The following is a 25,595-nucleotide window of genomic DNA, read 5'->3' as shown; positions in this document are numbered from 1 at the left end:
TCCAACAAAAACTTTTAAATCCTCATGAGACAAAGTGTAATTAGGAATATTCTTAATTTTAGTTGCATATCAGATTGCATCAGTTTTTATAAGATTAAAAATTTCTAAAGTAAGCATTTTTTCAAATATCTCAATTCTGCTTCAGTTCAAACAACCCAATTCATCTTTTACATTTTGCAATTCATTGAATAAATTATCTTTTTTAAAAGTGGAATATTCTCGACTTACTTTTTCTTTGAAAAAGGAATGATTTCTTCTTGCTCATCTTCAAGTAATTCTGTAGATATTTCTATTTCTACAGTACCAGTGATATCATTCACTTCATTTATGGCAGTGGTATCATTGTCAAAATTTTCTTCATCAGTTAGCTCATCTACATCTGGGGGGGTGGTATTGCAATTATATCTGCTTTAATTTGCTCGGAAGATAAGTGAGCTTCCTCAATAGTTTTAAAATATTTACGAGGCATTGTCTTACATTTAAAAATCTAAAAAAAAAAAAATAAAAAAAAATACAGGAATGAAAAACTCTTTAATTATATAAATATAATAATAGATTGTTGTTTATAATCAAATACAAAGGAAACTATAAAAAAATGCATTATTATACATTTATACACATTCTGCCAAAACATAACAAAAAAGGTGGAATGGTAAAAAGTAGTTCAGCGGAATGCCCAGCTTCCTCAAATGAGGACACTAAAATTTTACACCATTTTTAGGTAAAACAAAAGCCGAATTAGAAACCAAAAATAAATTCAAACTCATTAAGTGAATATAATACAAAAATTTTACTTACTTGGCAAATTGATCATCTAATAACAGTAAATTCGAAGCAGTCCACATGTTTGCAAAATTCTTCAGATAACAAAAGAGCTGCAATATTCCAAAAACATCTGCCCAATGAATGATGACTTAGAAAAGGTTGATTGTGCTTCCATCTACCATAGCACACCGAGTTAGTTCATTCTAAAGGGAAAATAAGACTTTATAGCTGTCCTCAAATGAGGACACTGAGCGCTGACGGGTTAACTAAAAATGAAATAATTTAGAAAAAGATTTCTGAAGTTAAAGAGATTAAGAGATGAGCATTTGTATGCATATTACCATGAAAAATATTAACGAATGTAATTTTTTTTTAAATGCTAGAAAATTTGACAGTTTGAGTATTTATCTTCTAGTATCTTATTTTAGAGCATATTCTGGCAAACATTTGAGTTGTCATTTGAAATTGTCCTTATTATTATTACATCAAAACAAATATTCTCTGCTTTTGGAAATATGAATTCTTTTTGCATGTTTGTGTGGCTAATCTTGGCTTCTTAAAGGTGCCTGTCTGTATAAGCGGACAGACATCCTGCTTTGTCATAATCCTATTCAATCCTTGTGACTAGCCATCATTTTACCACTGTTAAGAGCAATTTTTCTACACAAAACTTTGATTTGATTTGTAACTTCTATGACAATATTTTAACAAATATTACATTATTATGATATTAATGAAAGCATATTAAAATTAATTTTTTTAGAAAGATAAATTTGAAACCTTTTTATTTCTCTCTGCCATGTTTCAAAATGTGTTTACTTTTCATTCTGGTAAATTTTGAATACCATGATTTTAAAATGAGAGAGATAATAAACATTATAAAGTACAATTTCAGAACTATTTTTTAACAAAAGTTAAAAAAAAAAAAAAAAAAAAAAAAAAAAAACTAGATATGGTATAATTTTATTTGTCTAATTTTATATATTTTTTTAAATGGTAAGTGCTTCTCTACTTGTAATTGTTTCACTTAAATTGGTCAGTATAAAAATTCTGACAAAAGTCTAATTTTAAAGGAGTAAGAAAAAAAAATCTCTCATTCCCCATAAGAATGTCAGAAATCAACATTAAAAAATTATTAGATTGACGGAAGTAAGGATCCGCCTAATGTAGCATTAGTTAAATAGTTTACTTGTTCATGGGTCTCCCACAAAATTTTAAAAATTTGCAAATAGCCTCTTTTTGCATACCTGCTGCATCTTGTGTTGGCATGCAGTTCATCCATTTTTAACTATATGTCCAAAATTATCTTTGCATATGTGAAACTAGGGATATCTCAGAAATTCTTAACTATAATTTTATGAACATAATATGGAATGTGATATCTCCTGGTGCACAATGTGTTTTCATGCTTTCAATAACATTCTTAACCAGAGCTTGGGGAATTAAGTTATACTTCTCTAGTTTTTAGGGAATTTACATATCAAGGACAAGGGTGTCTCCATGCAGCTACTGCAAGTAGCTGCATATGCTATGCTGAGTATGCTATATATGCTAAGTATGCTATATATGCTAGCATAGCGTATATGCTATATTTGCTATGCTAGTCCCATAAGCTCTCTATCAGATCAAGATCAGATCTTTTATGGCCATGGTATTAGCTCAGTTTCTTCATTTTTAAGGAATTCGTCAATGAGGTTTGCTCGATGTGGAAAAATATTATCATCCACAAATAAGAAGTTAGATGCATATGCATGTCTAAAAAGTTTTTGTGAAGTTTAAAAACTTATTCTCAATATTTCTAGCCAATTACAGATTCATTATTAAAATCGTAGGTCTGTATGTCCATCATGGACCTTGATATAAGATTGGATTTAAATCAGAAAATAAAAAAGACTGTTGTCCTGAAGCACTCTGTGTTATTGCACTGGAAACTGTTCATGATCTCTATCCTACACATGAATGGCTTCACATTTATACAAATGTTTCCCTTCTGAACTTTGCTGAAGGAGCTGGGGCTTGATTTTTGTGAACTTTATTGTTTTTTTCTGAGGAGCTGGGGCTTATATTTGTGAACTGTCAGTTGGAAATTTTTCGACACATTTTGATGGTCAACTGGAATCAGTCTATGGAACACTTCAGCAACTTCCCATTTGCCAGAATTTCTTTGAATGAGCTGTGATCCTTTCCGATTCAACTTCTGCTCTTCAAGCTTTATTACCTAATGAGGAGAATAAAAGTCCTTGCATCCAGCAGTGTAAATCTGTACTATAAAGAAATCAATGTATAGTGTCTTTCCAGTCGGTGCTCCCTCACTTTGGTGTTGAGGGAAATGAGAAAACAGTCATTTTTGTAAAAAGAGGTTACAGTTTGATTCAGAATCCAAGCAGAGACTTGTCCTTTCATTCTTCAAAACTGGAGATTGAAAGAATCTTCAGAACATTCTTTTCGTACAGTGTCTGTTCACTCTTCCTGTACTAAATACTGGAGTGTCCTCAGCACTAATTTCCATCTTGTTCTGGTTACTCCTTGTGCAACTTCAGTGGCCACTTTTAGACTGTTGACGGGGCACGACTGTCTTCATGCCTATTCATTTTCTAATTCTGTCAACTCTTCTATGTGCATTTTGTGTTCAACTGGGCAAAATATGATCGCTGCTCACACTGACAAAATCTTCACATTGTCACATTTTAATTGTCTTATGGAAACACATTGGAGAGCACACAGCATGATGACTTGGTGATCAACAGGCTGGTGTTTGATTTTAAAAAGAATTTCACATGGCAAACTGCTACTGTAAGTCTTGTCTCAGGCCCTCTAATCATATGAGCAAACACAGCTAGCAAAAGGCTTACACTGGTTCAGATAATTCTAATAGCTGAACAAAAATGGTTTGGTTTTGGTTTGGTTTATTAGGTTACGGCAAAGCACTCGAGGGCTATCTGCCTTAAAGGAGGGATGCCTTTGTGGAGGACTTTTTAAGGGAAACTGGCTCGTATAGATGTTACACATGGGGAAAACCATGAAAACACCCATGCAGCCAGCCCGTTCGCAGGATTCGAACCTCGGACCGAACTACCAGTGTTCAGGGACGTTACCGCTCGGCCACTGGTGGGCCCAAAAATGGTTTGGAGAAGGGTCAGAAGTTGCTGCCAAGAGCTCTCTTTTAACTTTGAGAACTCTGTTCTTAGTACTTTAGTTAATTTGCATCTAGTGAGAGCCAATAAAAGTAGAAGTGACAGTAAAAATAATTAGGAAATTGGTTAATGAATAGAACATATTATGCATTTTTTTTTAAATTTTAAGTAAGACTATTTGATAAAAATTTAATGAAATAGTTAATAAAGGTAGCATTCCTCTTTTAACATTGCACTAATATAGAAGTGATATTGAAGTAATTGCACATCCAGTATTTAATTCTGTAGCATTATTTAATTTTACAAAATAAAATCTAAAATATATGTAGCTCATCTCTATGTCTGCAAACTGTGCATAGAGTGTGACTGATGTATTCAGTGAGCTCTATGTTTATCAAGAGATCTGGTTAGTCCAGTAAAAATATACTTGATACCTTAATATCAATGCCTGTTGTTAGGTGCATTTTATTGCACCAAAAATTTGGTGCTGTCTAGTTCCTGTGTTTTTTATTTGTTTTTATTGTTTTTTTTTAATGCATTATAATAAACCTTGCTTGGTGTTATGGAAACATTTGATGTAGTTATCCCTTAACAGGAAGCAACTATGTATGGAATAATAATTACAGCCATTGTATGTTTGTGAAATATATTTATAAAATGCACTTTTGTTTATTAAATGTTTGCAAATACAGACTATATAATTTTTTCTTTTTGTATAGAAATAACCATTGACGGTGTACATGAAATGATTCCAAGATTGTTATCGAGGGTCCACATAGAAGCCTTAATGTATGGAAATCTGACTAAAAAGGTACCTTAAGATTTTACATATTTTAAAAAAATCTGATGAAAAGTTTGTAACTGTAAAACAAAGTTCTCTAATTTCACACAGTGTATTTCTGAGAGGTATGCATATGTGCAAAATTTAGCAGAAAAGCAGGCTTAAATTGGCCTAGATTCTGAGTAACATTTTATCATTAGATTTTGATCTAAAATGTACACCAATTTAAAGCTGCTTTTTGCCCTTTTTTCTAATTGTGTATTTTACTGTAGTATGTTTATGTAAAACGACATGCTAGGAATTTAAGTAACTAATAATGAGTGTTTGAAATGAAAAAATTTGTTCTAATTTGTCTTTTTCATTATAGCCCTCCCCCCCCCAATTTTAAGAATACATGAAATTTGAATACTGCTCTTTAAAACAATTTAATTTCCATATACCCAGCTGGATAATTTTATTGTGTAATTATTTTAGAATTTAAGAAAAGGCTAAAATATGTAAAAATAAAATAACATGTTTATTTCATACTATTGTTGTTCAGCCATGTGTGCCTATATTCATTTAATGTTTGTTTTGTGAATCTGTGTGATTTTGTTTAAGCAAAAGCTAATATAATTAAAAATAAAATGTTTATTTTATACTATTGTCATTCAACTATGTGTGCTTGTAAAGCTTGTAGACTGAATTTAGAAAAATGACCCCTCGCATTTCACCTCTACAATTTTCATCTCACATTTTCCTTCTGTATAGATAATGAGTAGGTTACAATAATGGAATTAATGTACTTAATTCATTAATAATTCTAATTTTTTCCAATAAAATGAGTGTAAAGTATTTTTTAAAGCATTTAGGTTGTATGCAGTGTCTCTCAGGTAATTAATTGCATTATGATTTTGAAGATCATGGACCTTTTGATTCTACCAGAAGTTGCAGCATCCTTGTTTCTTTGATCACCTAAATAACCGGTAATTAATTGTATAATTTTAAGCAAGTAATGTTTGAGAATAAAGTAGCACACATTTCCTGAAATCCTCTGTGTCGTTGATATGTTCATGACCATTCAGTGGTCATGTGTAAACATTCCATAATTTATTAGCAAAAATTATTACTAGCTGGCACTACCATTATCTTCTTTGAATATCTCTAATTTCAGAGTAGTTTCCTATCCTATCACCATAACTTAGGAGGGAAAATCATCAGCTTCAGCAAAATCTTCAAATGTTTGAATAATATTAGCAGGATAGATACCAAGTCTGCAGTCATTCAGACCCAATAAGCAAATTCATAGGCTTGCTTGTATCAGGATTTTAAACCTTTACACTGTACTTTTTACTAAACACATCACAGTTTTAAATTTTTAATTTTGTGAATTAATGTTGGTGGCATGAGTTAAGTTTGACTGAAGCTTGTTGACCATATTAACCAAATTTATTATTGATGGGAAAAGTATGCATGCAATCCAAGATCTATTTATCCTGAGAATCATCCATCAGAAACTTCTACATTGCTATCAATAATAATTTCTTGATAATTCTGTGAAATTACCAGACCCTGGAGAGTACTTTTGTAAAGCAGAAGCACCATTGTTGTATTTAACATAATGAATAATTTGTTTAAGTGAATCCTTTTTAGGAAGTTACGCTGTGACATTGTTATGAGTCTTTGCAATTACTGATGTATCAGTCAGCTGTGGTCATTCATTTGTGGTTTTTGCATGTTGGTATTAGACAAGTTATTTGCAATACTTCCAACTTTGCAGCTTGAATTGCATTGCTGTGTTTAGCTACAACCTTTGCAACTGTATTTTCTAAACCTTATATCCAAGCTTACCTTTTTGTAAGTAGAGTGAAACTCTTGGGGCATTTTTGTTCAGTTCCCAGTTTTGTTTTGTGTCCTGGTGAGGCAAAAATTTTCCCCCATTGTACACATGAGATTAATCAATCAAGAAGCAAAACTGATACATTGATACTGCAGTGCCAAAAATTAGGTGATAAAAGCAAGCACTACCTGCTGAATCAAGAAATGTGTCTTCCTCCTAATGTCTGTAGATTATCACCTATATAATCAAGTTATGTATTTTTTCCATTATAAAAATTTTAACAGTTCTAATTAAGCCTCTTAGATAGGAAAGATAACCCTAAAGACACACTGAAGTAGACAGATTCATTTAAAAGCTATATGACAGTTTGTATGCAAATAAAATTTATCTTAAAAAGTTACAGTTTAAGTAATCAAGAGAGTTTATCATCAAATTTGCATTTAAAGAACAGGGACTTTAAAAAAAATTGAGTTATTAATAGGTGACTTCATTTTTAATTTTGTATCTTACTTATTAGTGACACTGGATGAAATGCTACAGGCTCACTTTCATCAACGGTTATTGTTTAGGAATGCTTTTTCAAAATTGTAAGTAGTTATTTAAAAATGGAGATACAAAGGGAAAAGTGATCTTAAAGCCAGTTTGTATCCAGCAGAATGTTTAAGAAGTGAAAAAGTAGTAAATATCCAGATGCCATACATACGTTCCTAACATATTTGTTCAATTTTTGGGGGGGGGGGTAGTATTTGTAATTTTGAGTAAATAGACATTAGAATTTGGAATACAGTTGAAATAGAACTGAACCTTTTGTCAGCAAAAGACTGGCCAATTTGACCACATGCTGGAAGTTTTCAGAAAGCACATTTTCAAGATGCTAGAACCAGTTGTTTGAAAGAATTTCAGTTGTATTTTTGATTGAGTTGTGAAAAGTCATGTGTTAGTTGAGTATGCGTGTTTTTACAAATTTGCTTTTGAATAAATTTCTCTTATGATTTTAGTGTATTCTTTGAGAGATGTATCAACTGTATTGCATGTTTACAGCTTTGAAGTTGTGGGTGATTGATTGTAGTGATACAGTTTTAGAACTTTACTAGTGATATTTGTATTTTGGAAGAAGGTTTCTATTTTCCTCCTTTTATTTGTAATAAAAATTATCTTGAAAAACCACTACCACTTTTAAAACCATAAGCTGCAATAGGTAATAATGTGATTTGTTGAGTAAGCAAAGTTAAATTGAAATTTTAAGGTTATTTCAAACATTCTGATTTTAGAATACTTGCTAGAGGATTTATTAAAACATTTTTCACAAGATTTATATAATAAATTTATCGATAATTATTTAATTGTAAGTACTTTATGAAAGCTTTTGGATAGAGATTACATTTTTGAATAATCGCCTAAAAAAACTTAAAACTGCGTAATGTCGTATTGTTTTGATATATTTAGTTATGTAAGCCATGCTTATGTATTATTTTGCATTCAAAATTTAGGTGATGCACATGTTTTTATATCTTTAAATGTATATTATGTTAAAGTGCCACATGAATTTAAGTAAACCATATTTTAGTGCATTTCTAATTACATGCATATTTGTGTTTTAGCATGCTTTGCATCTCATGAGTATAGTTGAAAATGCACTAAAATCAAACATGAGTACTAAGCATTTAATGCCAAGTCAGCTGAGTAGTGATAGAGAAATTCAGCTTTCAGATGGTAAGAATATTTTTGTATAGTTTTAGCATTTAAAGTTTGTTTGAACTTGGATGTATTTGTACTTTTATGAGCTGTTTGTGACAGGAAGAAAATCATAATTTAAAACACTTACAGTTAAAATATTGTGAATATTTTAAGGCATATATTGTGAATTTCATTACTGAATAAAAAAGGGGGGGAAGTTGGGATATCAGAGGTTTCTTTGATACAGTGACAGACAAGTTAATAAAAAAAATTATATTTAAAAAAGGAATGTTATTTTGTCTGTAATAAGGTGTATGTGAACTTACTATTAAATGCTTGAGAATTAGGATTGGATTGCAGAAAAGCATGCGAACGCTATCTGCTTTAGGGGATGGATGCTTTCCTGTAAACCTTTTTAAGAGAAAAATGCTCGCATTTACGTTCCTGGTGGAAAATTCCACATGTAATCTACCTATTCACTGGGTTTCATTGGATTAATTTTGTTTGCTTGCTGAATTACATTAAAGCACATAACAATTGTCTGTATAAGGGGAGGGATGCATTCACGAAGGACTTTCTAAGTGAAGCTGGTTTGTATTTGCGTTACACATAGAGAAAACAATGAATGTCACCTTTAGCCGGGATTCGAGCGAGCTACAAGTGTTCCACCTTTACTGCTCTACTGAAGAGCCCGTAAAGAATTGATAAAGAAAACGTATTGAAATAATCAGTTTAATTTACTAACCTATATTTCTCAATCAACAGTACATAAATTAGGCATATGAGGGGATTATTTGTGAATAAATAAACTGTATTGCACTTTTCTCCACTATTTCATATTACGATGGAAATATTGCATTTCAAAGTTATTTCTCATGAATTAATTTTGCTCCATTCATGATTTTTTATTTTTTCAAAGAGAAAATTTCACACTTTAAATAAAAAACACACGAGAAGACACTTTATGCTAAACTAAGCGTAAAGAGTTTTCTTAATTTTGCTTTGAAATATTCCAGGGTAATAATTTTCATTACTGGAAGAAATGTGAAAAACTTTTACTACATTTTAAGTGTAAACACCTAGTATGCCCTTATTCTTTTGAAAACATAAATGATTACTCTTTCTAAAATAAATTAGAAAATACGTATATTATGTGCAAATAGAATATGCATTGAAAATCATAGACTTCAACCTTTGGATATAATGATGGTTTTAGATGAAATTTTTGCCTATGAAAGGAAATTGACATATAATTCTTTATAAACATTTAAAACTGTTTTGAAAAATACTTTTGATGATTGCATGTATAGGTTGCAGATTTTTTATCCCCTTGCTAACATAAACAAAAGCAAATTTTACAAAGAAAATTCTCTTTAAAGATATACGTCTTTTGCCTGATAGTCCAATGTAATATTTGTTAAAGTTAAATGATAAAACACAACCAATGTATCTCTCATTTTGTTTTTTATATTATAATAACAAAATTATCAAAAAAAAAAAAGCAGATTTAAAGCTTTGTTATTGTTATTTAAAGCTTTGTTATTGCTGTAAGTTCATCTCAAAATCTAATTGTATTGAATCTCATTCTAGTCATCTAATAGTAATAAATATTATTAATGAATTTATTATTATTATTTCATTATATTATTCATTACCATTATTTTGTTAAAGAAAATATATTATTAAAAATCGCATTCCAACCTGCAGACTTACAAAGCTAGTTCGTATTTATTATATTTTGTAAAGTTTTGTTCTCGTTTTCTAATTTCTAATAAGGAAAATATGTGATTATAAATGAAGTATGAAAACAAAGTTATAAAATTCACAAATTATTTCTGGGATTGATCATAAATAGTAAATAAAATATAAACATTGCATACATTTTGTTCTACTTCATTTAAATGAAAGCAAAATAAACATCGAAAAAATTGCAAATCTAGCAACCCATTCTAGACTATGGAACAGCGCCCCACAAACATGTAAATTTTACTGCATCCATGGAAGGGACAAATGACCACTCTAATGAGTTTTCTCATTAGGAAAAAATCAAAGAGGGGGGCCAAAGTGTTTTGAATCACGCCTGTCTGAAGGCTGTATTATGAGAATTTCGGCCAGGTTTTAGGTTAACTGCAGCTACAGGTTATTTGGCACCCATCAGCCATTGAGCACGAAGTAAGATCAGTGTGATTTTCACTTTGTTTATGAAATTACTTAAGAATTCGCAATCTTTTGTTTTAATTATGTCTCTGAAAAAAGTAAATTACTCGTTTACTTTTCACAAATGTATTAAGAGATTTTTCTCGTATTCTTCCATCAAGAAAATGTGATACATTTGTAATGTGTATGATTTGCCATTAAGATTTTTTAAATTTCACATGGTGAAAGTGCCGATTTCACCATGTGAAAGTGCCGATTTGTGCCGATTTCACATGGTAAAACATGCATGCACAAGGATAGTGTAAGTTGTTTAAAACAAATCAATAAATTTCTTGTAGGAAACAAAGAACCAGGAAGTTATTAATATAAAATACCATTTTTCTGCCTTTTTTACTAGGCTTCACTCTAACACTGTCTCCAATTGTATTAATGTAAAATACCATTTTTCTGCCTTTTTTACTTGGCTTCACTCTAACACTGAATGTCTCCAATTGTGAGCTCTTATTTATAAAAATATTTTTATATAGCTAGAGACACCTAAGTGGAAAATAAAAATTGACAGCAGTTAAAAATGGGTATAAAAAATAAATCTGCTGTTGTTGATTGCATAGGAACAGCTCTTTTCTACCTTCCTGTGAATGCCTAACACCAATTTGAGTGTTACTTTTTATAATCTTCTGGCTTCAGAAATCGAGTGTAGTTTCCTTTGTGCCCCCACTTTAGAAAGAGATTCATTTCGTTATCTTTAATAATGAGTATTATGCAAACAATGTGCCAGCAATGGTTGGCTCTGAAGACTGGTGTTGCAACCATCTTTTTTTTTTAAAAAAAAAAAAAATGGAGATTTGAAGGTTATGGAGTGTACTTGTCATCTTCCAAATTTTGCAGCAGGAAAAAAAAGCAGCTTCTGTACCAGTAAATTGTAGGTTAATTCATTTGTGATATTTAGTGTTATTTTGAAAAAGGCATTAAATGCAAACTAAAGTGCAAGCAGTTCCTACATACCACTGAAATAAGAAAAAAATTTACACATATATGTGCTGATATATTTTTTAAAAAAATGTTTATCTAGAATGCTTGGTCTATGAAATGTAGTTCTTGCATTTTTAATGAAGAACTAAATGCTTTTTGGATTAAAATAAAATTATCTATTATGATTTTAAAGCTTGTCTGAAGTAAATGAAGTTATGGCTATTAAAGATAATCACGAGAAAAAAAAAAGAATAATTTATTCAACAGGGAGCAGTTTAATTGACAATTCTCAGAAAAATACTGTGAAAAATAAGTGAAAGATGTTTCTAAAAATGATAAAGTTTATCCATAAAGTTACTGTTACATTTGCCCGTTGCTGTAAATTTATTTCATAAAGAGTGATTATTTATGTTTTAGTCTTCACACTTAACTCAGTTTTCCACATTTTTGTATGCTGTGTTTTGTCAGCATTTTATATACTTAGCACAGTTCTGCAGCAACAACTTGCTTAAATTCACATTTTGCATTTAAAAATTAGTGATTTGGTAGGACATTTTTCTCAAGGTATGTAAAACCAACCATTTTTTGTATTGTCTGATTTTGAATTTCATGTGAATTATAATAGAATTTTTTGGGGGGTGAGGAGTTCTTAGTTATTAATTGAGACTGCATTTAACAGAATGATGAAAGAGCTTGCAGTTAAAGATAAAAAGAAATTTCATGAAGGTGCTGCTGCTTTCATCTTTTTCTGATGTGTGATATTTTACATTTTTCACTCTTGCTTCACTTAGTTCTCGAAGCCAACAATGTTAGTGCTCTGCTACGTAAATTGCAATCAAAAGTTTTGCTATTTGCAAATAGAAACTTTGGATGTGTTACAGAATCAACAAGCATTGATACTGAGTTAAATAATAAAGTGCTGATGGAATTTTAAAAATTATGAATTCTCCAGAATTGTGTTGGCCATCTTGGCAATTCCCACAGCACTGAAATGTAAGAAACAACACTGGAAAATGTAAGAAAATTCCCAGTAGTTTTATAAAACAAGAATTAAGTTTAGATTGAAAATGAATGGTGACACGCAATAAAAGCTTTTATCAGCCTACTTGGCAGTTAGTCATGAATGGTGACACACAATAAAAGCTTTTATCAGCCTACTTGGCAGTTAGTCTGAAGAAAATATCAAATAAAATCTGCTACTGTTATTAACAACAATACTCAAAGGGATTAAACCTTTATTTTTTGTAAAACTTTTCAAATACTAAAGGTCTTTTTCATAAATGAGTATTTTTGAACTATATGAATTTAAAAACTTTATAATTGCACTCTCATATATTAGTTTAAGAAAATTTTGCTTTTGTTTATTTTTACTGTTTAAAAGTAATTTTCATTACTTTAAATATTCTAATTTGTTTAAAAAAAAGACTCGATGTTTGAATGTAGCATTGCTCAGTTAGTATGATGTTGAGTGATGGCTGATTGCATGTAAGTAGGGGAGAACTTCAAATCCAAGTTCATCATGTGTGTATATTCCTAATGTCTTTGCAGGTTAGTTGGACAACGTAAAAATCTGCCAGTCTGAAAATCCTTGCAAGAGGTTGCTGGAAGGGGAAATTTCACTTGCTGTTTTCAATCAAAATTTGGATTCAGATACATCATGTTCTTATCTATTGGTGCCATATCCACTGAGGAAATGGGTTGTTTGCTCCATGCATGATTATGCAAGATCCTGTTGGTATTTACAGACTAATAGCTAAGTTACAGCAATGCCAGTTCTTCTGTTAGCTGTATTTTAAATTTGTCAGAAAGTTAATTAGGGTACTCTTCTGGAATTATGCTTAATTTGCAAATAGCTGCATTAGGTTGAGGTTTCTTAAAAATTTTAGTTCTTTTCTGTAAATGGGGTGTCATCACCAGACATTTTTGCAAAATCTAACTAACTGGCAGCTTCGTGGGGGAAAAAAGAGATTATTTTATTAATTCTATAAGTACAGAAGACGTAAATAAAAAATAGTTTTTACTAGACAGTTTTAGTATTGTTCATGAAGCTGCCAATTTCATTCAGTATTGCTAATAACATTCATGTCTTCTGAATCATTCAATACCAGATGGATTATTTATGTAACACAGTAAATCGGGAATAGCAAACAAATCGACTGCAAAGAGATTTTTGATTAATCATAGCCAGTAGAAGATATATTCAACATGCAAATGTAACTTAATCATGACTCAGAAAGAAATGATCATTGGTCCTTTGACAAATTGCCTTCTGTGTGGGGCCAATGATGACGAACCTGTGGCACATGTGCCACAGTTGGCACACAGAGCCTCATCAGCCATCATGCGACTTAAATATTACTTCCTTAATCAATAATCACAATAAAATTATACTATGTAATTTAAATAAGTCTTTTGGTCCGTTTTTGAATGTTTGACTTACTTTCTTATCGCATAGTGCCACTGGCATAGCTCCTAAGCCTGGATATAAAATTTTGATATATCGCCATAGAAATTGATATACATATTTATTGACCCAATTTATGACGTTTCAGTTGTTTGGTCCAGTCATATTACTTGTTACATGGCAAAGAATACAGCAAAGTTGAAGCAGCTAATGTTTGCGTAACGAATTCAAATTTATTGCAGGCTGTCGGTGAGTTTTAATACCTGTAGAGTCATTAGGATTTATTTTGGAAGCAAAGGAAATGAATAATGAGCAATGCTTTCACCAGGAATCGAACCACTGGCCTCTCAAATACGTGCCCAGGGTGCAGACCACTACACTAAGAAGGCGGGAGAAATACCTTATATACTCCCCCTTTTATAGGGCAACTGAGGTTTTTAGGGGACCCAATCGCCCAATCCTGGGCATGGAGAACCATCATCCACCACCCTTTTAGTTTGGGTGCCAGTTGTAGAGTCATTAGGATTTATTTTGGAAGCAAAGGAAATGAAAAATGAGCAACACCTTCGCTGGGAATTGAAACGCAGACTTCTGGAATACGCGGCCAGCATGCAGACCACTACACTAGGAAGGCAGGAGAAATACCTTATATACTTTCATTGTTAAATAGATTCCAGTTTTCAGATGTAAGCATTTTGAAGTTACTTAGGAATAGTTCTAATTTAATGTCTTAAACGGAATGTACAATATAATGTAAAAATATACAATTTGATAATACGAAAGCTTAGTAGGGAAATTAAGCTTATTCACATGCACTCAGCAAAAATAAGTCCAATAAAGATGAAAAGGAGCATATGAAATCTAAATTTAGAAGTATAACAAAGAGATGTCTGCATTAACTGTTACTGTTGTCCCCTGTTCACACTTGAATCTGCAGCCACAGATGGTTGATTCATGAAAATCCAGTTTCTTACCATTGGCTAATAATGTTACCTCTTTTTAGTATACGATCGATTTATATTTAATGCTTCATTTTTAAATTTTGTGCTTTTCTATACTCCAGGTCTTGGAACTTCACAAATGTCTCCGGTAAAAAAGGCAAATTTAAACGTTGTTAGTGGAAGATCATTTCAAGAGACCTGGACAGAATCATTTGGTGTTATTGAATGCGATAAAAAAGCATTCTGTGCTGGGAAAGTGTTGTGTGTTGCACATCTAGTGTTGGACAGCACTTTAACACTAACCACAGGATTGTTGCCGAACTTGATGAAGCTGAACGGAAGATGTTTATTGAAGGGAAATTGAGGAATTATAATTGCCAGAAAGTGTGTTTTTTCAATTATCTTTCTAAAACAAACCATCTAACAATGGCCAGCTCTCAAATTTCACTGTGCCTGGCAAAACATGGTAAACCACTGTCCAATGGGGATTTAATCAAGGAAGTTTGAGGCGCGCGGTCCCAAAAAGGTATGCCATCAGCAGAATGATATCCTACATCATCTGCCAACTACTTGCTCTCCAGCACACCATCTAACAAACTTCTCAGTGTGCCATCTTTAGACTTCATTGTAATAATAAATAAGTTAGCATTCCTGTGTTTCTTGTTTGATATGGTATATTGTATTCATCATAGTGGTGACGTTGTGTTAGTGTTTCTATGAAAAGTGTCCCTTTTTCTTTACACTCCTGCTGTGCAAACATATAAGTACCTTTGTTCTATGTTTCAAATTAAATTTGTCTACTTGTATACTTCTTTATATATTAGTAACCATTAAAATAAGTGGTAAACCAAAACATTGAAAACTTACCACTTTCATAAAAGAATGAGAACTGAATTACATTTCTGCTTTAATGAATGATAAGGGTTGTTGCGTAATATGCATTGCCTCCATAAGCTTTACTGAAAAAAGTAATTTAGAGTGCCTTTTTTTTAACTTTGTAACTTTTATCAGAAATATCAGACAGACTATCACAAAATAATGAATATATCAAAGAAACGGTTTTGAAAATGTCAGAGTCACTTTTTTTTAATTTCAGGATAGGATTGAAATTATTGCTGCATTTAAAGTTGTCTTGCATTACTGTAATGTAGCAGATTGAAAAAAATTACCAAGATTTTAAGAGAACAGTTATGTAATGACATAAATAGATTTTTTTTTTTTTCTTTTAGTTTAGCGAATCGACACATATAAGTGACACTGCACAATTGCTTATTTTTATTTGTATGGTTTTTAAGGATTATTCATTTAAAGAAAACTTGTTCATTAGCATTTCTTTGACAGAAAGGATTAGATGTGTAGATTTTTCAACTCTTTTAAGAACTTCCTCACAAATATGAAAGTACAGTAGAAGTCCAGAAGTCTGCAAAGCTTGGGACCAGAAGTTGTGCGGATTTCAGGACAGAAAAGTGCAAAATAAATAAGGCATATTAGATACATTTAATTAAATTATTTTACACATTAATACAATAACTAATTATATGCATTAAATTATTATTACATATATAAACTGATTATATTATATTGTTCATTTACATTAGGCTCCTCTATTTTTAAATCAGCATGAATCTTCTTCCCCTTTTCTCTCAGGAGCAGTCCTGAAATTGGTACCCCATCACTCCGCCGCTGCTGGAACCACTCGTACAAGATAGCATCAAGGTTTGCCGATTTCGCCTCATGTAAAGATTTCTGGTTTCAGATTATGGTGTTAGAATCACTGTTGCTGTAAAATTACAACAGCTTTTCTTTATTTTTCCGTATATCATACACAGTCTGTGTCGCAATTCGATACAATTCTCCTATAAACCGAGAAGTAGCACCTGTCTCCATCTTTTGCAGAATTACCACTTTTTGCATTACCATCAATGCAACATGTTTACGTTTTTGAACGTTGCAAGCAGTAAAATCATGAGTGCGTTTCTTATCTGTCATTGTATTAAAAAACTCTGAAATTAAAAATATTCTTAATTTATCAACAAACTATCCAGATTTAAAAAAAAGGCTGCACTAAACAATTTTGTGAAATAACAAAGCTCAGAAAGTACAACAATGTGAATCGTGAACTTAAAAGAAGTGTTGAGTGAATCGTCTGCTTTTTTACCTCGATGCAGATTGGAGGGGAAAAAACTCTTATCATGATGTCAGTAATTTGGTATTTCCGTTATGACTCATTATTATGTGTCAATTTTGACATCATTTATCCAGTAAGTATTTTCCTTCGATATTTCATAGTCCATGCTGTGGTTTCCGAAACCTATAAACTAAATGTTTATATTCTTAGAGGTAACGCAGATTTCAGGTCAGAAAATTTTCGGTTTTTGACTGTACTACTTTTTAAATAGTTTCAGATGAAGCGGGAGTAGTGATGCGGAGAGATTAATTTAAATCTCTATGCTAAAATGATGATGAATTCCTAGTTCCTTTTAGCCATCTCTGTACAAGAGCCTGCAAAAGATTAACTACGAAAGAAATAATGGACATTGCATTTATGAAGGACAGCCAGAATTATTATTACATGTAATGTGGCTAAGTACAAGTAAATTTCAGCAATAATTTTGATAGGTGTTAATTGAAAAGTGGGATCAAGAACGTGCAAATTTAAGCAATAAATCTTAGTTCAGTGATTTAGTGTTTCTGACAGATTTTGCACCAAAATTAAGTCATTTAGGTTTAAAATTGCCAGGAAAAATCAAGACAGTAAATGAAGTGATCAGTGACATTAATGCATACAGAGCAAAAATCTGTCCTGATAATAAAAGATCTTCAACAAAACAATCTGAATCACTTTTCCAAATGTATCAGACCACCTAAAAAACATCAAAACTGTAATTATAACATTAAAAAAATACATCGTAGAAATTAAAATGTTGACCAAAGAATTTTAGAGATCTCATTTTCTAAAAGTTAAAATTATTGTGCAGGTTCTATCTTTTCTTTTTAAAAAGAATTTAAATGTAAATCATATTGCTGAACAAATTTCTGGCATGTTTTAATATTGAAAGGGGAAAAAGTATTAGACAGTGAAAATGTAATTCCACAAACTGATCTAACCTTTACAAGCCAGAGAATTTAAGGAAGATTTTTAAAAATATGTTATTCAAGAAAAATGTCCCAATGTCACCAGGTGTTGCAAATATATGTGTTCTGATTTTGGATCTTTGCACTTATATGAATCGATTCTTTCATACTTAAAGTTCACTATGACTAAACACCATTCTCTGCTTACTGATTCCCATACTGAAAATTCATTATCATTATCTTTGTGTGGTATACACCAAATTATTAATGGCTGGTTGGAGACATGCAGATGCGGATTTCCCACTAAGATAAAATAATATTTACTTTCTGTGCTACTTTTCAATTAAGTATTATGATTAAAATATCATATTGGCTTAATACCCTCAACACCCGTTCTCACTTATTACTTCAATTAATAAATATTATTAAAATACCATAGTGCCTTATTGTCCCTTATTACAAAAAAGACACAAGTTTGAATAGGTTAAATGTCAAGATCGCTTCTGACAAATTTTTAAGATAAAGATTTCATCATATATATGTATGTAAAGTATAAAATATTGTTATGACTTTTGTTCATAGATAGATGATTTTAATGAAATATATGGGGAATCATATTTTTCTGTGTAATCTAACATGAACAATCGAGAGAAGCTATGCCGAAAAATGAAGAATACTGGAGCAAGTCGGTTTAGCATTGAGTAAGTGGTTATCTCGGTAATTCGAGGAGATATCGCCAACCTGGCCGAACCAGTATCACTGTGATAAGTAATGTAATTGATCACTGTATTAGCTGTAACCTAATTCGACCCTCATATTGCCTTCCAGCAATTTCAAGAAGCAGAAAGTACTGGAAATATCATGGCAGCTGAGTGAAAATTATAGAGGGCCTGTGAGAACATATACTTTGAGTGTTTTTTTTTTTTTTTTTTTTTGTTAGCTGTTAGCTCAGTGCGAGTTCCAAATTATAGTTTTGTTCTTTAGCTGCGCTTTACATTCTGTTGTCTTTTAATGTTCATAGTAGTTTGAAGTGTAACTGCTGATTGTACTCTGTGATTTTGTGAAGAGCTGTATGACTGTTTTTGTGGACAGTTTCAGATCTCTGAAGTATGTATTTAAAAAAAAAAAAAAAAATGTTATCAACCTATCATCGGAGCTGTGTGTATTCAGTCTATTGCGAACCCGTGCACATGCAACAACATGAAATAAAATTATTAAATTTAATTGCAATCAGCAACAGATTTTCAAATTTATAAATTTTAATTAAACACATTCCCGCTTCAAAGATATGCTTTGTGCATTGTTTCAAAGATATGTTTGTGTCACTCTTCTCCTGCAATATCTGTACACTGTGACATCTTTAGCCCATTCAACTACTGAGGGTTAACACAATGATTTTTCAGCTATAAGTGAGAGCAAAGCTTGTACGCTCTCCTTTTTCTTGCTTGCTGCTGCTTGAGTGGACAATGTCTCCTTTGCCTTCTTTCTTTATTGTCGAAAGTGTAAACTATGTATATCAAAATTGTAGGGCAACTATAGCCCCCTAGTGTAGTAACAGTTTTATGCAGATATGTATTTCTGAATAATTCTGTGCTAAACTAAAAATCTTTTAACCATCAAATCGGTTATGATTATGTACCAATTGTAATCTAAGCAAGTCTTCTAGGCCATGACTAAAGTCACTAGTTCTTCAGCTTCCCTTCAAAAACCACAGCATCGCAGAAAAAAAATGCATTTAAAAACCCAGTAGGGTACTTAAACCTGTGTTGCTGACCTCAATGGAAACGTATCCGTAAGTCCGAAAGTTCTAATATACAGTGTGCAGTTATTACTGCAGTTCGTGATAAAGTCAGCTTCGAATTTATTTCAGCCACCTCTTGGTTGTTTGGAAATGAAAAGAAAAAGTTCTCTAAATAACCAATGGTTAATAAGAGTGTGAACATTCTGAATTTTTTTCGAGTGCATAGTTAGGTGCATCACAAATTTAGTTTCAAATCAAGCTAAATGCATTTTGTCAGTGTCACAACATAATGATCGTCTCAAATATCCAGAAAGTTTATAATTTTCCAATCATGGGGTGAAAGCAAATTAAATATTATTTATTTTTATTTATTATAAAGTGATTCCATTAATGTTTAAACAATACTGTACTTCAAGTGCAGCTTTAAATATGCAGAAATTTCTGATCATTATGCTGAAAATCTGAATAAATAATGCTGTTTCTTCATATATTGGATTAAAAGTACATCATTGTTTTATGAAAATGAAAAAGTAGGCTTTTCTCTCGACATGCCTTTTTCTGTTTGAAGCGAGACAACGTAAAATATGAAGTATGAAACAAAATTATTAAACTGAATTGTAATCAACTGGCATTAGATCTTCATACATTTCAATTAAATAAATTTGCACTTCAAAAATAACACTTTGCACCATTTTCCGTCACTCTGCCACATCTTACGTCACTCTTCCCTTGCAGCAGTCTTTTTGCATTGCAACATCTGTGGCCTAGTCGTAACTCGGGATTAACACAATGATACTCTGGCTATAAATAGGACCAAAGCTAAGTACATGTTGTTTATTTTCGCTTGCTGCTGCTTGAGTGGACCATGCCTCTTGCTTCACCTTCTTTCCTTATAATCTAAAATATAAATTACCTATATCAAAATTGTGGGATTTGTGTAGCACCCTCAGTGTTGTGCCACTCATAAGCAGAATTGTATTTCTATGTATAAGCATACTGTATTTCTGAAGAATTGTTCCTGTATAAAAGTAAAGATGGTATAACCATTAGGCCAGTTGCGATTTTCGCACCAGTTGTAATCTAAGCAACAGTCTTCTAGGTCATGAGTAAGAAGTGAATTGTTTTTCATCTTTTTCCCCCAAAAACACAATATCACAAAGATAAATACATTGTATATATATATAGAGAGAGAGAGAGAGAAAAGTTTGCCACCTCTTGTTTAGATGGTATGAGGCAGTGCTGCACTTCCATTTATTTTACCATTTTGCACTGCCATTGTAACCTTACAATAGTTTGACTCTTTCAAAAAAAAAAAAAAAAAAAAAAAAAAAAAGATTATCATTTGGGGAAAAAAAAAAAATGCGAAATATGGGAGGGCAAATTATTGGATTGATATCCATTATGCCCACTTTCTTTGCAGTGGCCATTGCATAGCTATTTGTATGCAATAGAAATACATATTTGGCATTTTTGTGCACAATTACAGCTGACAGACTGTTTACAGAAAAGAGCTAAAATTTCTGTTCTAGTTTGAGTGCAAATTATTTAAATAAAGTATATATTTTTCTGTTATGATTTTGAAAGTAAACTGATGACAGTATTTAAATTTCATAATGAGAGTGATGAGTAATAATATTCAATAGAAGAATGCAGTTTTAACCTTTTTGGTTAAAACATTTTGGGGGTTGATAGGAACATTAAACTGAGTATAATGTAAGCAAAATTTTGAAGTATTTGTCTACTTATATGTAAAAGTAAATTGTTATGCTACCAGCATATCACAGACCCTAGAGACTAATAAACATATACTAAAGTACTGCAAAAATTTGAAAATATAACGCTGATTTTTATTGTTTGACTTCTGAATTAGTATTTGTTCGGCTTGTTATTGTGTCTTAACTAAAGTATTTGTTTATTATCGAAAAAAAGTTTTGATCTTAAATACATCACTATGTAAATAACAAAACATTCTTTTAGTAAGCCTACTTAATACGTGCACATAGTTGTGCTAATTCTGTAAGTTATTATCACTTCCAAGAAACAATGCTAATAGTAATTATTAGTGGCCAAAAAACATTAAGTATATGAAATTAATGAAAGTGTATGTAAAATACAATCTATGTGTCATCTGAAAACCACCATTCTCTCACCTTAAGTTTTTCGCAAGTATTTCTTACTATACATATGTAATAAACTTTTGAAAATAAACAGATATTTAAAATGAAATGGAAAAGATTTTTTTAAAAAACTAAAGTTCAAATATTCATAAAATCTAATCTTTGGATTGGCCTGACTTCTCTTCCACTCCTGGTTTTCACAGTTCCCCCCCCCCCCACACACACACACTGAATACCCTTCAATTTTAACTTGTTGAACTTTAGATCTTCGAGCCAATTGCATGAAAGTTTTCATGGAAAAATTCTTTGAGTGGGATGTAAAAATTATCCACTTGCATTTTTCAATCATAGCAGTCTAATGATGTTATCTTTTCCTGGTAGTAATTCCGTAACAATGGCTAATGGGCACTCAGTACACTTAGCATTATCACTTCCAATAAGAACTACATCTCCAAGTTTAATACTTTTTTCATGCTTCTTCGGATCATGCCTTTGAATCAAAATTACTAGGTATTCAGATTTGACTCTTTCTTGTGTATCAGCAATTAGTTATTGCCGATATTTTAGTATCATCAATTAGTTGTTGACGATACATTAATCTCTAGTTGGGGGAACTCTCATCAGTCTTATGCGAATCAGGAATACCTGATTTTTGAAAATCTTCAAAAAAGGAGTTGGGAGACAAAGGAGTAAGTTCAGAATCTTTTTCTGAAACATAAGTAGATGGATGAGAGATAATCACAGATTCTCCTCTCACAATACTGTTGTAATTTCTTCAAAAGACCGTAAAGATTTCCACAGAATGATTCCAAAAATTGTTTTATCATGACAACTAATCATTTTCCAAAAATGCCGCACCAAGAAGCAATTGTACCATTAAAAAAACCATTGAATTTTTCTAGTGGTGTTGCATTGAACAGTGATATTCCAATGAACGATTTCCAAACAATTTGATGCTGCAACAAAGTTGCTTCCATTATCACAATAAACTATAGAAGGTAAACTGCTGGAAACTGAAGAAAATCCTCTGTAGACAGTGAGGAAATGAGTTGAAAATGGACAGCTAGTGAGGAAATGAGTTGATTAGATTTGCATCCATACACTGCACTTGTATGTATGCAAATCTAAGCTTTTGCTTCTCCTTTTAAATATACAGGCACAGCTATATCAGTTCCGATAGTTTCAAAAATGGATGCATTCATTATATGGTTTTCTAATAATGCAGAAATCAGTGCTGATAATATTTGTTTTGTATTAACAGTATGACTTTCTTTTCTGCAGCTTTGACTTCATCATAGGATAATTCTCCAATAATTTGTGAAGACCTTGCATTTAGACAATTAAAAATAAATCTTTTTATCCAAGCAGTCAACCCTATCACTTTGGCATAGCTTGAAAAATAATGATAGTATCAACTTGATCCATAATGTCTGCATTTATTATTTTTCTTTTCGTCAGATTTGTCACTACAAATATTTGAGTAACTTAAAGAACAGATAGAATGGCCATCAGAATTTTTCTCTTTTCCTTGGCTATAGAATATTCATCAAAATTTTGATAAGCCAGTTAGATGAAAATGCATACAACTTTGCTCCCTTCCACCATTTACTTGATAACAGTTATCTAGCAGAGCATCCCTGTGAAGATAGATCAGCTGGATTCTGAATTCGAGGAAGATGTTTCCAAGCAAGCGGATCCATTTAACTGTTATTTTTCATTCACTCTGTTTTCCACAAATGCTATGTGCTTCTAGTTAAATTATGTATCCTTGGGAAGAGTCTTGTGGCTGTTCGCTGGTCTTCTTGACAACTATAAAAACAAAGTCCAAGGATGGGTTAAAATATTTTATTCACTCATAAAAATATTTGACAGTTGGCCCCTCTCAGGCTTACAGGAAAGCCTCCATTTCAGATAGGAAATAAGAAGCTAAACTAATTCTAGCTATAACTTAACCGAAGCTGTGCAGAAATACCTAACCAAGTTGGTTGTAATTAAATCTCACTGGCGAATACTAATTGGCATGTAAAACTATAGCCGAACATAGTAAGATAGGTTTAAAGCAACGATGTAGCTTAAAAGCAGAATACTCCCTACTTAGAACTTCTAAGCTCTTCTCCAGAAATAACTGAACTTTCCATTAGAACTTCTAAGCTCTTTTCCAGAAATAACTGAACTTTCCATTAAATATTGTTTTTACCTTATTTACATAAAACTCAATAATTGAAAACTCTCTGGCAGGGAGTTGTAAGTGGAAAACAGGAATTTCAAGGAAAGGGTTTCAAAATTAAAAATAACTATTAAAAATTTTATATAATCCTTACAATACCATCCAAGATTCTTTATGCTGAATCCGCCTTAAAACAGCCTTGGAATTGGTCCAGCAATGTTGTTCAATGTCATACCATAGAAGCCCTTCTACAACATATGTGTGCAATCAAGTTTCCACCATGGCAGCCATCAGCTCCTGTCAAGGGATAATTATTGGTTTCACAAAAGCCAGGTTTGTAATGACTGTCATTACAAAACATATGCAGAGAATTGTTTTGTCTGCTTGGATTAATAGAAAAACACCATAATACAGTCACTTCCTTTAGCAAATGAAGTTCTGAAAACCAACTCATAAATTCCTTTTTTTGTATTAGAGTCAACTTCAAGATTCGCAACGTATGTTTCTTTTCTACACCCTTTGCAACAACAATTTGGGTATCAGGAAAACAGGATATAATAAACCAGCAGGGCTGAATACCTTATAAGTGGTATTCTTTTAGGCAAAGTTTAGAATTTATAGCTATCTACCCAGTCTAGAATTCTCATGAATATATCCTTAAAAGTCCTAATACAGAAGTAAATGGTTGAAGATCATTGTCGTTTGTACTGCCACCTCTCAAAACTGAATTTTCCTTCATTCAGAATTGACTCTCAATGAAGGGTAATATATTACATGTATCATTTAAGCTCGTTGCTAAATTATCAATGTAGTAACTCAAAAGAATAACCTTAACATAATCTTGATAATGTCGGGTATCATTCTCATACCTTCCTATGTGATAATCTGGGACTGCTCCCCAAAGAAAAAGGCTGCTCTTTACACCAAAGATCAATCTGTTGCATTGTATTAACTTAATTTCTTTACAGTTCCTATCCTTCCATTAGAAGAATTTCAAATAAGTCTGCTCCTCTAACCGAAAGCTCACTTGCAAAAAGACCTTTACACTATCTGCAGTAACATCATACTTAGATTCTCTAAATCTGTGGAGACTTTGAATAAGTTCTAATAAATTGAGACAGGATTCTAGACACTGGTTCTAAGATGTAGATCCAATTTGCCTGGCAGATGCATCAAACACAGGGCATAGTGTGGTAGTACCATGTTCTTTGACTACTTGTCTGTGAGGAAGAAAGTACTGGTATGAAGCATGTTCATCTGTGATATGATCTGTTATTCCCAATTCAATCCATTATTTAAAGAGGTCATCATGTGTCAGTTTTTCTGAATTTACCTTTTTAATTGAGGCTTGAAGTCTTATCCCTATATCTTTGTTGGTGGGGAGAGCAAATGATCACATTTCTATGGTAAGGCAACTTTGCCTCCTATCATCCATAATTCTTAAGAGTCTCTTAAAAATATTTCTTTGTAAGAAATTCTTTTTCTTTTTGTGATTTTATCTTAACTGGATCAGATATTCCTAAGATGTCTAAAGGAAAAAGGTCAGAAATAATGGTATCTTTGACAAACATGGTCACAGTTGTCGTCAAGCATTCAGCTATGTTTCTCCAATCAGTGTCCAGCCCAGGTAAGTTTCTATGGCTACAATACCATTAGAAGGTACTCTTGTTCTCCAGATGAAATGTTGACTACATCTGCACCAATTAAAAGATTGATAGTCCCTGATGAACCTTCAATGTCCCAATCTGGTATATTCATGGCTCTTTAACCCATGGGCCTTTTAAGGCAGAAGGTAGAGCATCACAAATTGTATCTTGCTCATACATATCAAAGGTATCTAGGCCC

The 25,595-nt window shown here is 32.0% G+C and overlaps 1 protein-coding gene across 4 annotated transcripts in view; it reads left to right on the top strand.

Moving 5' to 3' along the window:
* Window positions 1-25,595, top strand: part of Ide (Insulin degrading metalloproteinase) — a 215,347-nt gene that overhangs the window by 142,609 nt on the left and 47,143 nt on the right. For 3 of the 4 annotated variants that reach the window (XM_085809700.1, XM_035365568.2, XM_085809701.1), the window contains 2 exons: window positions 4,619-4,710; window positions 8,101-8,212. In XM_085809700.1, the coding sequence (XP_085665826.1) occupies window positions 4,619-4,710; window positions 8,101-8,212 (204 nt within the window). Of the gene's footprint in view, window positions 1-4,618; window positions 4,711-8,100; window positions 8,213-14,772; window positions 15,305-25,595 lie in introns of those variants that run through there. The other variant, XM_085809702.1, reaches the window with a different exon arrangement.

The sequence above is a fragment of the Stegodyphus dumicola genome, chromosome X2 (assembly GCF_044657685.1).
Source record: "Stegodyphus dumicola isolate Sdum_Otavi_A_Nest chromosome X2, ASM4465768v1".
Lineage (NCBI taxonomy): Eukaryota > Metazoa > Arthropoda > Arachnida > Araneae > Eresidae > Stegodyphus > Stegodyphus dumicola.
This window is presented reverse-complemented; position numbering and strand designations above follow the sequence as displayed.